This window comes from Aquarana catesbeiana, linkage group LG02 (assembly GCF_042186555.1).
Source record: "Aquarana catesbeiana isolate 2022-GZ linkage group LG02, ASM4218655v1, whole genome shotgun sequence".
Lineage (NCBI taxonomy): Eukaryota > Metazoa > Chordata > Amphibia > Anura > Ranidae > Aquarana > Aquarana catesbeiana.
In genome coordinates, this window is record NC_133325.1 from 184,186,055 (window position 1) to 184,202,830 (window position 16,776).

The window sequence follows — 16,776 nt, forward strand, 5'->3', positions numbered from 1 at the left end:
AAGAGGGACCCGAGAAGAGGAGGATCTAGGCTGCTCTGTGCAAAACCAACTGCACAGAGGAGTTTATTAATTTTACCAAAAAACGTTAAAATTTTTTTTACCAAATTACTTTAATCACTTTAATTTTGCTAAACGCAAAAAAAAAAAAAAAAAAAACATTTTGAAAGAAAAGCAAAAAAGTTTTTCTTAGTTTCTGTTATAAAATTTTGCAAACAGGTAATTTTTCTCCTTTACTGATGTGCGCTGATGAGGCTGCACTGATGGGCACTGATAGGCTACACTGATGAGGCAACACTAATGAGGAAATACTGGTTGGCAGTTCTGATGGGCACTGAATGACAGCACTGATTGGCAGCAATGATGGGCACTGATAGGCAGCACTGATGGACATTGTTGGGGCTGCACTGATAATCAGGACATTGACACACTAGCTGATTATCAGCTCTCTCCTCTCCTCATGCTGTGACAGCGTGAGGAAAGGAATGCCAATAACTGGCAAGTGTGTTTACATCGTGATCAGCTGTGATTGGACAGGGCTGATCACATGGTAAAGAGACGCTGTCATTGGCTCTTTACCTTGATTGGTAAGGATCCACTGACACCTGAGCAAATCAATATACTGGCGTTTTTCAGGCGCTTTTTTGCAGCTTTTTACAGACTTTTTTTAAAGCGTATTACAAGCGTTTTAGAGCTTCAGGTGTTTTATTTAGCCAATAGAAATCACTAGGCGGAGGAGAGGGAGAGAAAATTAGGGGTGGAGAGTTGCTATTTGAGTGTTAAACGCTTAGGGCACTTTCACACTGAGGCGCTGGGTGTTGGCGGTAAAGCGCCCCTATTTTTAGCGGTGCTTCACTGTAGCATTAGCTGCACTTTTTGGTCGCTAGCGGGGTGCTTTTAACCCCCGCCAACGGTCAAAAAAAGGTTAAAAGCACCAGTAAAGACCCGTTACCCATTGATTTCAATGGGCAGGGGCACTTTAGGAGCGGTGTATAAACCGCTCCTAAAGCGCCTCAAGCGCACCGCTCCAGTGTGAAAATGCATTCTATGCATTGAGGTGAAAAACCTCTTGTAGTACACCACAGCCCCCCTTTTACTTACCTGAGCCCAATCGTCCAGCCGGTGTCTCGGGTACTGATTGGATAGATTGATAGCAGCGCAGCCATTGGCTGCTGTCAATTAAATCTAATGACATGGGAGCCATGGGGCGGAGCCGAGACCTGCTGTCTGTGTCAATGGACGCAGCAGCAGGACACGGGAGCACACCTGCACGGGTGCCCCAAGGGAGAGCACTTCTCTGATGGGGTACTCAAGAAGAGCAGGAGCCACTCTGCAGAACACATGAGTGCGCCCGCACAGGTGCCCCGAGGGAGAGCGCTTCTTTTAAATTAAAAGGAACTTTTAGTTATCCTTTAAGTCAGGTGTTTCTATTGAAGTTTATGGGGCCAAAAACACTTGTAATTTCCCAAAAAAGAAGCTCATCTACTTTTTTTGAGCTTCAGGCAACAGAACGCTCAGATGTGAACAGGGGCCATTGAAACGAATGAGATCTGGCTTGTTGAGCCCAGGAAATGAAATTGTGCAAGTTCAGCTGCATCTGCACGATTTCATTCCCGCATGTCAGTCCCGACTTTTGGGGGGGGGCGATTTTAGAGACATCTGTGCTGGTTGCTGCACAGATGTCTATGGAAATCGCACCCCAAAGTCGCCAAAAGTAGTACAGGAACTACTTTTGGGAATCAATGCGGTGTCGCACCGATCCGGACGGTGCCATTGCCGGCAATTGCTGCTGATTTGGCATGCGATTGGACATGTCCAATCGCATGCCAAATCGCTCCAATGTGAACCAGAGCTCAGTGCTACAAGCTTCAAGAGGAAAATGTCTCAGGTGTGAACGTGGCCTAATGTGCTGTGTCCTAGATGTGTTCCCTCATGTGACATCCACCCACAACTAGAGCGCTCTCGCCTAGGGTTGCCACTTCATCTCTTTCAACCCAAACACATATGAATTACACAGGTTCTGTGGCTAATTAAATGCAGATAAGGCACCAAGTGCGTTTAATTACCACCTTATTCAGCCACAGAACCTGTGTAATTCATATGTGTTCGGTTTGAAAGGGATAAGGCAAACCTCAGTCTCGCCCGGCTGTCATTTGACTATATGACGGTTAAATATTGGTTGTTTTAGTTTTTAATAGCAGTTCTGTCATATTTTTTCTTTTTGTAGGTTGTCAGTAAAAAAAAAAAGGTGGTGTGTCAGTAAATTTCCAATGTTTATTGAGTAATAAATGCTACTGGAGGTTGGCAACAAACACTGGTAGCTATACTATACACTCCATAGGTGGAATTCACTTGTACAAGTGTGAGAGCTCCAGATTCCACAACTCCAGCAGGAAGTTGTGCTGGGAATGAGCAATCCTCCTGAGAACATACATTATGATTAATGTCCTGATCATAGGAGGAGCGGGGCTTCCCGGCCACCCTAGGTACACACGTCAGTGCACTCTCAGGAGGACGAGTCACATGATCGGCGTACAGTGCGGGGGCAGGAGAGGGGGGGAGGGGTGGAGTACGCTCAGCCTCGCCATAAGTAGCAGATCAGTGAGGAGTGCGGACCGTGCTGAGGAGCAACAGTTTACTAAGAAAGATTGTTGTAGGAGCGGCCGGGGCGGTAAGTGTTCCTATCTGTGGGGTAATGCTCGGGGGTTACTAGGACTTTATTACTGCGCACTTCCTGAGGTGAACTTGTTCTTTATTTGTTTCCAGACAGAGCGGCAGGATGGCGGTGGAGGGAGGAATGAAGTGTGTCAAGTATCTTCTCTTTTTCTTCAACTTGATATTCTGGGTGAGTCTCCCCTTACTTTCCTCAGCCCCCCTCCCCCAGGTTGGGGTAAACAGTGACTCACCTCTGCCCCTCATCACATGACCAGCAGCCTGCCATGTCTTCTGTGCTCCTCCTTGGGAGATACAAATCCACAACATATGTGTGTGCAGCCTCCCACTCCCAGACAGGTATGGAGGAGCGCCAGCATCTGCTGAGCCTGCCAACGTCACGCCGTGTCACCTCCTGCTTGGAAAACCAATCATTTTACAGTGCGAATAACTAATTCAGTGTACACTTGGAGGGGAATCCACTAATGTAATGGACATACGTGCTTCAATTTCACCTCCCACCCTGGTTTTGTTTTTCCCTGCTTCAGTTACTGTGATTTTGATCTAAGGGACCAAATCCACAAACCGATCAAATAGCCATTACTTCTCTTCCATTCAAATTTGAGCGGTTGTGATCAAACTGAGTGGATCAGCCAGGGTGGAACACAAGCCAATTGTTTTGAATCGATCAGCAGCGCTGAGATGCTTTTGTTTACAAGTCCAATCCTATTTTGATGGATCTGCTTATGAGATTACTTAGCGGAAACAGATTTGATTGCTAATATACACTTGTAGCTAAAGATTTTTGTCTTTTTTTTTTAAAGCGTAGCTCCACCCCCCCCCCCCCAAAAAAAAAAAAATTTAAAGTGTAAGTTCACCTTTTACTGAAAAATCTGTAAGGTGAACTTGCACAGGATTACCCCCCCCCCCCCCCTTCTGCTGACCTGGACTGCGGCGATCTCCCGTTCGGAGCCATGCTATAGGCGCATCACGTGTCCGGTGCTTAGAAATCTCCCTCAGCTTTCACTCTTCAAGTAAAAGGATTGAGCCAGCAACTCTGTAGTCCATATAGAGAGAGATGGATATACAAAAAGTGATGAGCAAAACTCTTCTTCCCTACTGACAGGCCTGGGCTATGTGGGTTCTGATTGCTCAGTGACCAATTAGAATGCTCTTAAATGTACTTCCTGACTGGGTAAGTTTTGGAGCTTAAGCTGCGGGGATTACCAAGCCCAGGACCAGTGACGTGGCTATAGCAGGGCTCAGAACGGGAGATCGCCACGCTCAAGGGCCACAGGACTGGGGTTGAGGAGGGGGTCCTGTTTAAGTTTACCTTACAGATTTTTCTCTAAAGGGGCACTTGCCCTTTAAGCACTCCTCCCCTGCCCCACTTGGCATGTCATTTTCTTGGGGGCGTGTACCTAGTTTTGACAGGTACCCACTCCCACCCAAGTGGAAAGTTCGTGGTGTGGTGGTTTCCCCCCCCCCCCCCCTCTCCTCCATCTGTGCAGCCTTCCCGGACACATCACAGGTCCCAGAAGACTGCCCATTCAGGATGCGCTGTGCGACTCTCGCACGTGCACCCAGCTGTGAAGCCGCAATCTGTCTGCCAGCTTCCCACAGTTGAAATAGTGAGGAGAGGGAGAGACCCGAGGGTTCAGACAGCCACATCTCTGGATCGTGGGACAGGTGAGTGTTAAGTCAGCAGCTACACTTTTTTTTTTTTTTGTAGCTGCTGACTTTTTTAAAAAACTGTAGTTCCGCTTTAACTATCAGATTGCAATTCCCTTCCCCCATGTGTGGCGTATCGATCAAATTGGTTGCTGCTTTTAGTGTGGTTTTTTTTTTTTCTCCTTCCTGAAGAACCCAATCATAAAAGAAATCGGTCATAGTTTGAAGTGTGTATGGCCACCATTGGACTGGAGCAGTCAGCATGTGCATGGAACCAATGAGCTTCTAGATTTTATTCCCAACGCTTGATTAAACAAGCTGATATTAGAAGCTGCCTGATTGCTATTTGCAGCTGCTCCATTTTAGTAAAAAAATTGTTTTTTGTTTTTTTTTTTTTTTTTTTTTTTTATTCCCCCTTATATAATAATAATAAAAAAATATATATCTCCAATTCAGCAACCAGGGCAAGGATGTAGAAATACATCTCTTCAATTGTTATGTATGACTTAGAATGCGGAATATTGCCCTGCACCTATTCTTTGCCCCTTGCTCCAGCTGCCCATGGTTGCCATGGTGTGTGCACTACACATGCATGGACAGCCGCTTGCTTGCTAGAAGGTAGTTGTGGATGCATGGTGTGTTTTTTCATGTCAGCTGTGGGCAGATGCCGTGGAAAGTGGGTATGTGAGAGCAGTAGTTGTCAGAACACACTTGCATTCCCAGATCGCTGGATAGTTTGGTAAGGGAATGGCTGCCCCCCCCCCCCCCCAAGTGTTCCCAGGGTGGTTGTCCCAGCCCGGTATATGTTCTCTGCATCCTTTAGCCAATTTTGGTGTGTCATATATTTTATCGTTGGGTGTTGCCTTTTGCGCAGCCCTAACCCTGCCCTGGCCTTTCCCCAAATAAATCAAAGAATGCAGACTTTAAAGGTACTGTAAGTACAGTTTTCTGCTAAAATAAACAAGCTTAAAAATGCACGGATCCTAAAATACCCTTTTCTACATCAAATGGTGAAAAAGACAGTTCCAAAACATGGAGGCAGGAGTACCTTAGAGAGGCTGGTTGCACTGCTGGAGAAGCCCGCTGAGTGAGGATTCAGGCCCTACACTATTCATGCACCTCCTAGCCTTGACTGCCTTAACACTTGCAGTGTGCCTCTGTTGCCCCCCTATGCCTTCATTCTAGTGTAGGTGAGAATGACCTGCCCCAACAACCTTCTGGAATATGCACATCAAATATCCCAGGAGGCATCAGAGGCCTAGACACAGTGCTGGAGGTGAACTTTGCAGCACATCAAGGCCAGCTGCAAGAACTTAGAAGAGATGGCTGTCTTACCTTAAGATGGTGGCACAGGATGTGGTGAACTCCTACAGAACAATGCTGGATATATTGGGTGAGTATGCTTCTTGAGCATTGAACCAGATAGTTCAGCTTTCTCCTGCACCCATTCATAATGCATGCATGTCCTGGTGCCAATCTTTAAGAGCTACCAGTAAATCCAACATGCTTCTGGGTGTGGCTGATGTTTGGCCCCTCTTGGAGCGCTTTGGTTTGTTCAGCTGATCTTTACATCAATATGGGAGACAGTAGAGACAGACTGGACTGAAGCACAGAGGGGGTTCCGGGCATCTTTCCTCACTACAGGGCACAGTATACCATAGAGGCTGGTGGATCAAACTATAGAGCCTTTTAGGCATCTGACATTTAATGGGAGGATTTGATACTGAGGATTCTCCAGCAAGTTGTTGCTCAACAAGAGCATATAGGTTTGTCAGTTGGACAGTAAGTATTAAACCTTTTCCTTAGGCCCCTTTCACACTGGGGTGGTTTGCAGGCGTTATTGCGCTAAAAATACCGCCTGCAAACCGCCCCAAAACAGCCTCCGCTGTTTGTTCAGTGTGAAAGCCCGAGGGCTTTCACACTGAAGCGGTGCACTGGCAGGAGAAGAGAAAATCTCCTGTCAGCTTCATCTTTGGAGCGGTGTATTCACCGCTCCTGCCCATTGAAATCAATGGGACAGCGTGGCTATACTGCGGCTATAGCCGCGCTATACGAGGGGTTTTAACCCTTTTTCGGCCGCCAGCGGGGTGTTAAAACCGCACCGCTAGCGGCTGAATACCGCGGTAAAACAGCGTTAAAAATAGCGCTGTGTTACCGCCGACTCCCCCTACCGCCCCAGTGTGAAAGGGGCCTTACAGGCTGGCCTTAGTTTTTCCTTCTAGTGACAGTCTGTTTAATATGCATTGCTTTAAGGCAGCCCAGTCACCCTTAATGGGTCCTTAACAAGTAGACAGTACCTGAATTATGTTTGCCCAACAGTGTATTCACATCTGCATTGTGAGCTTATGGGGCAGTCTTTACACTTATGATTTGTGGTGGCATTCAGGCTATGCATTGTATTATGCAGAAGCATGTCTAGAGGTTTAATCTGTTTTAGGTCCCTTTCACACTTGTGCGACTTGGGACTGCAAAGTCGCATGACAAGTTGTACTCCATGATTTCCAATGAGTAACATTCATATCTGTGCGACTTTAAAGTAGTCCCTGCACTACTTTGATGTGACTTGAGGTCCATAGAACTCAAGATTACACAGGGCATTGCTTCAAGTCATGGCAAAAATTGCACAACTTTCAGGTTGCACAAGTGTGCAAGGGAGGGGCCTTATACTTTCTCTTATGTTTGCTTGCTTTATTCATTAAAGCTTAGAGCAAACTCTACCTTGCCATTTGTAATGCTGCTGGTGCACTGCCCATATGTCCCGACAGCCTCCTTCCCTTGGTGAGATGGCTGCACGAATGATGAGCTCTTGATGCCAGAGTAGAGACACTCTCTAGGCATCTTTTCTTGATACCAATAGGTTTGTGTGGTGGTTTTTTTTTTTTTTTTTTTTTTTTTTTTTCCCTGGCAGGTTGTTTCCCAAGTGCCATTCTTATATATGGGAACTAGTTAGTGGTGCGTTCTGATCCAGAAAGTGGACAGCGCCATAAGGGACTGGTTTGTTGTGGTATGTGGGGAACAAGAGGACAGCAGGGGAGGACTTAGCAAGTTGCTAACTTTGGTTGTTCCAATCAGTAATGAGTTTAATGTGCATCAATGGCTGAAATTTTTTTTCTTTTAAAGCATAAAAATGTGGTATGGTTATTTTGCTAATTTTTTTTTTATTTTCTAAATGTTAGAAATGGCAAATGCCACCTTCTTCACTAGATACAGTACTTGGGTTAACACTGACCATTCACCATGCACTTTAGCAGAAGCTTTACTACAGAGTGCAAAATCTGGTGCAGCTCTGTCTAGAAATCAATCACCTTCTAGGTTTTGGGCTCATTCACAATTGGGTGACTCCAAAGTGGTGCGATTTCCATTGTAACTTTACAACTTTGGATGGGACTAGCTGTTGGCTTTGGCTATTCAACTATTGCATTGATGACCTTAAGATTTGACTTTTTGAGGGTTTAAAGTTTGGCACTCAAGTCGCATGAAAGTTGTATCAAGTAGTGCAGGAACATTTAAAATTTCTGTGCCTTAAGTCACACAGATTTGAATGAAATTGAAATATATGGGCTTGGACTTTGTCAAGTCACATGACAAGTGTGAATGGAGCCTTCTTGTCAAACCTTATTGAACCAACTGAAGTTAGTAGCTGATATGTTGCTGCACCTTATTCTGGATGCTCCAGTTATTGTAAATCTCCCCTTTTTATATAGAGGCTTTTTTGCACCACTACTAGTCCTGTTTTGGAAGAATCTGAAAATACAGATATTCCTAGCTTGAGTGTTCACCTTATCTACTTGTTATTGCAGTGATGTTTTATAAACTCTACCTATTTAACTTTACTTTTTTATTGGGATTGCTAACAAATACTGTGAACAGTATATTGCACATGAGTTTTTTTTTTTTTTTTATATGAGCACACAATCGCAGCTTCAGAACTATGCGGCAGGGTGGAGGGAATTTACTAAATCTGATTTAGCTGTGCATAGTAACTATCTTATAGGTTTTAGTGTCCGCTTAAAGGGTAACTCCACTTTCACGGAGGGGGGGGGGGGGGGGGGGGGGAGTTGCAAAAAAAAAAATATATAGCCATATTGTAGTTGAGTGTTAACCGCTTGCCGACTTGCTCACGCTAATATACGTCGGCAGAAGGGCAAGTACAGGCAGATTAACATACCTGTACGTTGTCCTTTTAAGAAGCGGTTTGCAGGCACGCCACCAGTGACCTCCCTGAGTGTGATCGCAGGTCCTGCGCACTCTATGGCCGCGGGGATATCCGCGATCATCTCTCGGAGGAGAATGGGGAAATGCTAAAGAAGCATTTTTCCGTTCTGCCTAGTGACAGGACACTGATCACAGCTCAGTGTTGTGTCACACACAGCCCCCCCCCCCCCAGTTAGAATCACTCCCTAGGACACACTTAACCCCTACACTGCCCCCTAGTGGTTAACCCTTTCACTGCCAGTGTCATTTACACAGGAATCAATGCATTTCTATAGCACTGATTGCTGTATAAATGACAATGGTCCCAAAAATGTGTCAAGTGTCCGCCATAATATTAAAAATAAAACTAGCCAACTTTGTGGGTGCTATAACTTTTGCGCAAACCAAATGCTTGCGATTTTATTTTTTTAACCAAAAATATGTTGATTACGTATTGGCCTAAACTGAGGAAAGAATGTGTGGTGGGTTTTTTTTTTTTTTAATATTTTTGGGGGGGATATTTTCTATAGCAAAAAGTTAAAAAAACATTTTTTTTAAATTGTCGCTTTTTTTGTTTATAGTGCAAAAAATCCGCAGAGATGATCAAATAGAAAACTTGTGGGGGGGGGGGGAAGAAAAGGATGTCAACTTTGTTTGGGTGCCAAGTCGCACGACCGTGCAATTGTCAGTTAAAGCAACGCAGTGCCGAATTGCAAAAAGTGCTCTGGTCTTTGGCCAGCTAAATGGTCCTTGGCTTAAGTAGTTAATTGGCTTTCATTTTCAATCGGCAGCTCTAACTTTCAGCAAAATGCAGTATGGCTACCTGGAGGTGTCCCCCCCCCCCCCCTCCCCCCAGAAATGTAATTTCCTGCTTGTGATTGCAGACTTCTGGGTCAGCCAGTAAGATACAAATCCGATTTTGAGCATCCCCCTACAAAAGTGTTGCTTTTGGTAAGATACTCTCAAAGGAAAAGTCTAAAGGGATGCAGATCTTGCTACTTTCCTCATTAAAACCCTGCAGGTGTAGCAGCTAATTGTAAAAACACTCCAGTACAGATTCACATGGACACAGATAAATGTCTATTTTTCAGAATATCAAAAGATAGAAATCTACTCAAAATCCTTGCAAGGAAAAAGTGGAGTTACTCTTTAATTGAACAAGCTGAAGTTTGGAACTGGTCACTCTGCACAGTTGCACCAGATTCTGTGTGCTCCAGGTGTAGTAAATCCTCTTTGTAAACGTCTTTTGGGTTGAATGATGACATACTGTACTTGAACCCTAAAGATTGAGGACAGGCATACTGTGAGTGCAGAGTGCTTTGCCATGACACCCAAAGTTGAATGCCATGATGTGGTTATCAAGTCACAGGAACCTGCATGTCATGTGACTGGCCTGAAGACTTCAGAAAATGGTAAGTATGTGTGGGGGGGGGGATGCAGTAGTGGGATTTCATCCAAGGCTTATTTTCCTGGGCTCAGATCCACATCAGCTTTCTTTACACAATTCGGACAATAGATATAACATGAACAGAGTCTTTCCTGAATTATGTTGTCTCTAATTTAGAAATAAACTGACTCTGCTCTTGACATGAGCAGAGAACATGCATAGCTACTTAAAAGTGGAACATTAACCATAAATCACTTTGTGGTTAGTTTCCATTATAAGTACTTCTTCTACCTCCACTAAGTTGTATTGGTGAAGAATGCTGCCCTTCCAGAAAGGGACAACCTTTGACTAGTGTTTCTGGTTGTATACTTCACTAGGTCTTGCTGACTACTTCCTGTATACTAGGTGCTCATGTTTCACTGAGTGACATGAAGCTCGCATAGTGCTACTTTACTCTTTTAGTTTTATTGCTAGTTTGCCGTTCTTGTGAGCATCAGAGTTTGACATTTTGATTGGACTATAAAAATACCAGCTTCAGACTGCTGTGAAAAGTTGCTCAGTATCTGGGAAACAGTCTCACTGTAGTTCTACTAAACAGAATTTCAATTGGCAGTAATCCTGTCTTTGTCCCCCCCCCCCCCCCCCCCCCCCCTGCCTAGGAGATGAGTCCTCTGCTGCTCACATGATAGGATGCAGGTTGTACATGATGTCCTGACAGTGATAGTTGGTGGCAGGTTTACTCAATTTTGCTAGACTGATACCTGCTGTGATCATCTATTGATATGAGCATAACATGTTAATGACTGGCATTTAGTCTATGAAAATATATGTAACCTGCACACAATCTTCCAGTGTGCTGTAAACTTTCTGTTCAAAACACAAAATGAATGATTTGTTTAAAAATATTTTTGGAGTCAGAAGTAGAATAGCGGACACATAGCAATTATAGGATCATCTTGTAAGAGAAAATCTGCTTGCCATGTCATAGCTCAGTGGGAAATAACTAGTGCTATATACAGCAGTATGCTCTTGGTTTTGGATTTTCTTTGTGTTTTGTCACGGGTATATTTCATAACAGTCAGTGTCAACAGACTTTCACAGCACCCTGGTTAAACAACCATCGATAAATATTGCTACCTAACTTCCTTCTCTTTATGTAACCTTAAAAAGTGGTGTGTGCTTGCTGTGAACTTTATGAAAAACTTCTGAAATGGTTTGCTGCAAAAAGTTGGGACACTGTAAAATCTACATAAAAAAAAAAAAACAGAATGCGTTGATTTCCATAAACCAATATTTTATTCACAATACAGGAATATCCAATGTTTAAACTGAGAAAATGTACCATTTTTAGGAAACTAATTTTGGAATTTATGGCAGCAACATGTCAAAGTTGGGACAGGGCCACAAAAAGCTGGCAAAGTGGTACTGACAAGGAAGAACATTTTAGTAACTAATTGGGTTACCGTAATTGGCAACAGGCCAGTGACATGATTGGTGAATCTCTGGCCGTCCTTTTACTTCTGAAACACTGACTCTTTTTATCCCCAATCTGTGGAAAGCTGCATCTAGAAATTGATCCATTTTAGAATGTTCCTCAACCTAAAATTGCAAAGACTTTAAATATAGCCTTGTCTACAGTACATAATATCAAGTGTTTGGGAAAAATCTGAGCACAAGGGACTAGACCAAAATGCAATATTGGATGCCTGATCTCTGGCCCTCAGATGGCACTGCATTGAAAACTGGCATGCTTCTGGGATGGACCTCACTGCATGGGCTCAAGAATACTTTCTCGCCTGAGAAGAACCAAAGGAACCCTCCCAGAGGAAGAGGGGATATGGAGGGGACTAGTGTACTTTATTGATATCATCTCAGTGTCTAATTGTGGGAATGGTGAAGAACAGTATCATCTGAGACCTCGGATACAAGCTACCAACTGGACATGAGCAATGTTATGGCGCCCCCCCCAGAGCTATCCTGCCTTTTGTTTCACATGGTATATCCTGCTGATGCCCTTTAGGTTAACTACTCTAGTATGTAGGTAAATGGCTTATGAAGAGCTGCTGTACAGCATGTGGCCTGTGCTCATTTCAGTATGGAACATGTTCTCTGCCAAAGCTGGGCTATTGTGAGACCTGTGAATTAATTTATTTTTTTTCTCCCTCGCAGCTTGATGTTTGTAGATCTGTTATCTTTTCTACTTGGTATCCATTGAGTGTTCATTACCTAGGAACCGCCTATTTCAATATTTACTAATGTGATAAAAAGCAGCTGGAGGGACTGCTGCTCTGCATTAACTAGTCTGACTTGATGGTGGCATCTCATCTTAAATTTAAAGTACTGTGCACTGAAACCTAGGAACAAAAGTCATTATTGCAGCTTTTTGTACTTGGATGTGGTGGCTACAACAGTGTGGTGGTTATTTTAAAGATCAACAGGTATTTTTCTTGTTCATTGAGGGATACAGAATTTATAGAGGCACTTGGGTTTGACATCTTCTACATGAAGATTTAACACTGGCAACTGCCTGGTATTATAACCCCTCCCACTCCAGAATATTTAGCTTCTCCTAAAGCTGCTGGAGCTGGTCTGTATGCTCAGATATCTAGGTTGGTGTAGCCTCAGCAATGGATTTTGAGGCTGGACCTAATATATATATATATATCCCATAAATCCCCTAAAGCTCTGCTTGTATGCCTCCTCCCCCTCCGCTGTCACATTTGAAACAATTTTTTTTTTTTTTTTTTTTTTTTGTGGTAGCTGCCGTAATCCTGATAATCTTCGGCCGGTGGTCCAGTTTCCGATAATGGTGGTCTCTGCGGCGGATTTGCCGTAAGATCACTTTTGTGGGGGGCGTCCTCCGTCGCTTACCGCAGCCATCTGTGGAGGCGATTAGGTCCTTGTGCTGGCTGGGTATGGAGACGGGTGAGGGGAAGATGGCCCCCACCCGTCTCCATACCATTGCCGTGTCGGAAGCAATGTTTCTTCTGGCCATAGCTCTTAAAGGGCTTTTTTTTTTTTTTTTTTTTTTTTTTTTTTTTTTTTTTTTTTTTTTTTTTTTTTTTTTTTTGTGGGATCTGAGGTCTTTTTGACCCCCATATCTCATATTTAGGAGGTCCTGTCATGCTTACAACTATTACAAGGAATGTAAACATCCTTTTGTAATAAAAAAGACACCAATTTAAAAGTGTGTGTGTGTTTGGGGGGGGGAACTGCCAGAGGCCCTGAATTTCTCAGGCCTCTGACATGGGCACCTGAACTACTCCAGACAAACCTCTCAACGTAATGATCTATCCAGGGAGTACCTTGTTGACTATGTCATTGTGTAACCTTTGTATTCCAGTTGGAGCCTTGTCCTTTTTATATAGATACGTCTGTAATGTCTCTTAAGAGCTCTAAAATCTTTATGAAAAAAAGTAATAAACAAGGATTTTTTTTTTTTATTTTAAGCGTGCAGAAGCGAACGCATATGAAAACTGTGTTCAAACCACACATGTGAGGTATTGCTGCGATTGGTAGAGCGATAATACTAGCCCTAGACCTCCTCTGCAACACGAAACCATGCAACCTGTATAAATTTTTTTTTTTTTTTTTTTTTTTTTTTTTTTTTTTTTTTTTTTTTTTCTCCCAAAGTGCGCTTGTAAGACCGCTGCACAAATACAGTGTGACAAAGTATTGCAATGACTGCCATTTTATTCTCTAGGGTGTTAGGAAAAAAATGTGTGTGTGTATGTGGGTTCTAAGTAATTTTCTTAAAATAAAAAAAAAAAAACACAAAAAAACTTGTAAACAAATCTCAGCGGCTTGATCCTTAAGTGGTTAAAGACTAAACCTTTTTTTGACACTTATGCCTCGTTTCCACTGAGCGGTTCGGTACGCTATTTTGGGTGTTTCCATTATGAAAGCGGCCCATACAACCGAACCGTACCGCTCCATTCAGGGTCCTACTTCAGATGTGGGGCCATAGAAAATGGAACGGTTTGGTTAGGGCGGAGCTACGATACATTCCACTGATTGGCTGACAGAAAACCCTCTGCTGTGCTATGTTGAGGCATTTTTTTTTTCTAAACCCTGTATGGCCCCTTGTGGTCCCACTTGCAGTGGAAACACTCACCAGAATAAACCGGACCATTCTAGGCCATTCAAACTGTACCGAACCGATCAGTGGAAACGAGGCATTACTGATTTTAACTTGTAAGCAGATATTTTATTTATTTTTCTTGTGCTAGAAAATTACTTGGAACACCCCCAAATAGCAGAGATCCTAGAGAATAAAATGGAGATTGTTGCAATATTTTTAGACCGAACTGCTTTTGAAAGACCGCTGGGGGGAAAAAATACTTTAATGAATTAAACTAAACTGTGAAGTTAGCCCCAGCCTATGATGGACATAACACAGGGACTGGGTGTGACTGTGAGCAGAGCTAGCCGAGTACACTCGGCTATGTATGTATATGGGCGGCGCTCGGCTCCGCTCAGTCCCGCCCAGTCCCGCCATTGGACCTGTTATGTCCATCATAGGGTGGGACGACGAGAAGAGCCTAAGACCGGCTCTGTATCTCGGCGGTGCCATTTTCAAACTGCAGTGACACTGACAAGTCACTAGAGGTCGACCGATATATCGGCCGATATTTGGTGTTTGGTTTTTTTTTTTTTTTTTTTTTTTTTTTTTTTTTTTCTTAATCGGCATCAGCCAATGACTTCTGAAGTCAATACAAGTTGCCTGTAATCTTCTGTGAAGCACTTCTCTCCCCTCTCTGGGCAGCCTGCCAAATCTGATAAAAAGAACCTGAATTGATACAATGTTTACACTTTTGAATGAACTGAGTGCCCTGTGTAGAAGTTCTCAGTTTAACCATTTAAAGACTAAGAGCCCATTCACACAGGGGCAACTTTGGATCCGACTTCAAGTCGCCCCTAGTCGCCTCAAGTCGCGCTACATGAAAAAATCAATGTAAGTGAATGGATCCATCTTAATGCACACTACTGCAGTCGCTCCGACTTCAGAAAAGGTTCCTGTACTACTTCAATCCGACTTGAAGGCAACTTGTACCCATTGATTTCAATGGAAGTTGCCTCCAAGTCTGATCACTGTTCATACTGAGGCAACTTTACAGGAAGCAGAAAGGAAACAGAAAGTAATTTCCTCCACTAAACAGCCAGCCCCCTCCTTCTCACACACAGCTGATAAGCTCTGATTGGCCACTTGTAAAGTTCCCTGTCCTGGAGGCGACTTCAAGTTGTGTTGTAAGTTGCCCCAAGTCGTGCTGTGATTCATACTCAAGTCGTGTCCAAGTTGCCTCCCAAAGTCGCGCTGGAAGTCGTGTTGCCCCTGTGTGAATGGGCTCTAAATCTTTTCTGACACTTGTTGCTTACAAGTAAAAATCCTGTATTTTCTGCTAGAAAATCACTTAGAACCTCCAAACATTATATATATTTTTTTTTTTTTTTTAGCAGAGACCCTAGGGAATAAAATAGCAGTTGTTGCAATATTTTATGTCACGCGGTATTTGCGCAGCGGTCTTTCAAACGCAATTTAAAAAAAAAAAAAATACACTAATAAATTTAAAAAAAACTAAGCAGTAAAGTTAGCCCATTTTTTTTTCGTCCAAAAGTTTTGATTACCTGTTTTTGTGTATTTATTTTTAAGATATGTAGTTTTTGTTTGTTTGTTTTTTGTTTGTGTTTTTTTTTTTTTTTTTTTTTTTTTTTTTTATATTTATCTAAATTCTACATACAAGTGAACTGATTGGAGGTTTGTTTTGTTTAATAAATGTTTAAGGCCCCTTTCACACGGGACGGATCCGTGTTGATCCGCCCCGTGAACATCCGCTGCTCAGGGGATCTCTCAGTTTTCCCCAGCGGATGACAGGGCGGGACCCGCACACTGTGCAGGGACCGCCCTGTCAGATCTCCGCTCTCCCCTATGGGGGATCGGAGGAACATGGACCGTCTGTCCGTGTTCATCCAATCCGCTCTGCAGACTGATAGGAAAAATAGGATTTTCTTCCGTCTACAGAATCGGACGAGAGTGGAGCCGAATGACATCGGGTGTTAGCGGATGTACATCCGCTGACACCCGCTATCCCATAGGGATGCATGTATGTCCGTATTTCATCCGAAAATGGATGGATGAAATACGGACATGTGGTCCGCATGTGTGAAAGGGGCCTAAATGTAAAAAAATTTCTGTATCACTTTAGGTTGCTTACACACTGCAGCGGGCATGCGTTGACGGTAAAACGCTGCTAGTTTTAGCTGCGCTTTACCGTCATTTTAGCGGCGCTATTCGGCTGCTAGCGGGGAGCTTATAACCCAGCTAGCAGCTGAGGAAGGGGTTGAATGCGCCGCTGCCGAAACGCTTTGCAGGCGCTTTGGCAGCGGTGCGCATTCATTTCAATGGGCAGGAGTGGTGGAGCAGCAGTATACACCGCTCCAAAGATGCTGCTTGCAGGACTTTTTTTTTTAACATCCTGCCAGCGCATCGCCTCAGTGTGAAAGCACTCGGGATATCGCACTGAGACTGCAGGGGAGCCGTTTTACAGGCGCTATTAGCCCAAAAGCGCCTGAAAAACACCCCAGTGTGAAAGGGGTCTAACTGTTAAATTTTATGAGATGAAGGGAAAAAAAAAAAAAAATCGGCCCAAAAAAATCGGCATTACATATCAGCCATCGGCCACCGAGATTTCTAAATATCGGCCAGAGAAAAACCCATATCGGTCGACCTCTACAAGTCACTGCAGTTTAACTGCAGCCTGGACAAGGCTGCAAATGACCCTGGCAAGGCTGCAAATGGACACTAATAAGGATGCATTGATGGCCATTTAAATGTTTTTTTTCTTTTCCTTTTTAAAATTCCCTCCTAAACTTGGGGT

General features: G+C 43.6%; 1 protein-coding gene across 1 annotated transcript in view; it reads left to right on the forward strand.

Moving 5' to 3' along the window:
• The first annotated feature begins 2,530 nt into the window (after positions 1-2,530).
• CD63 (CD63 molecule) overlaps positions 2,531-16,776 on the forward strand; it is a 40,784-nt gene continuing 26,538 nt past the window's right edge. Inside the window, exons 1-2 of the mRNA XM_073614009.1 lie at positions 2,531-2,668; positions 2,764-2,842. Of these exons, the coding sequence (XP_073470110.1) occupies positions 2,777-2,842 (66 nt within the window). The 5' untranslated portion in view covers positions 2,531-2,668; positions 2,764-2,776. The remainder of the gene's footprint in view (positions 2,669-2,763; positions 2,843-16,776) is intronic.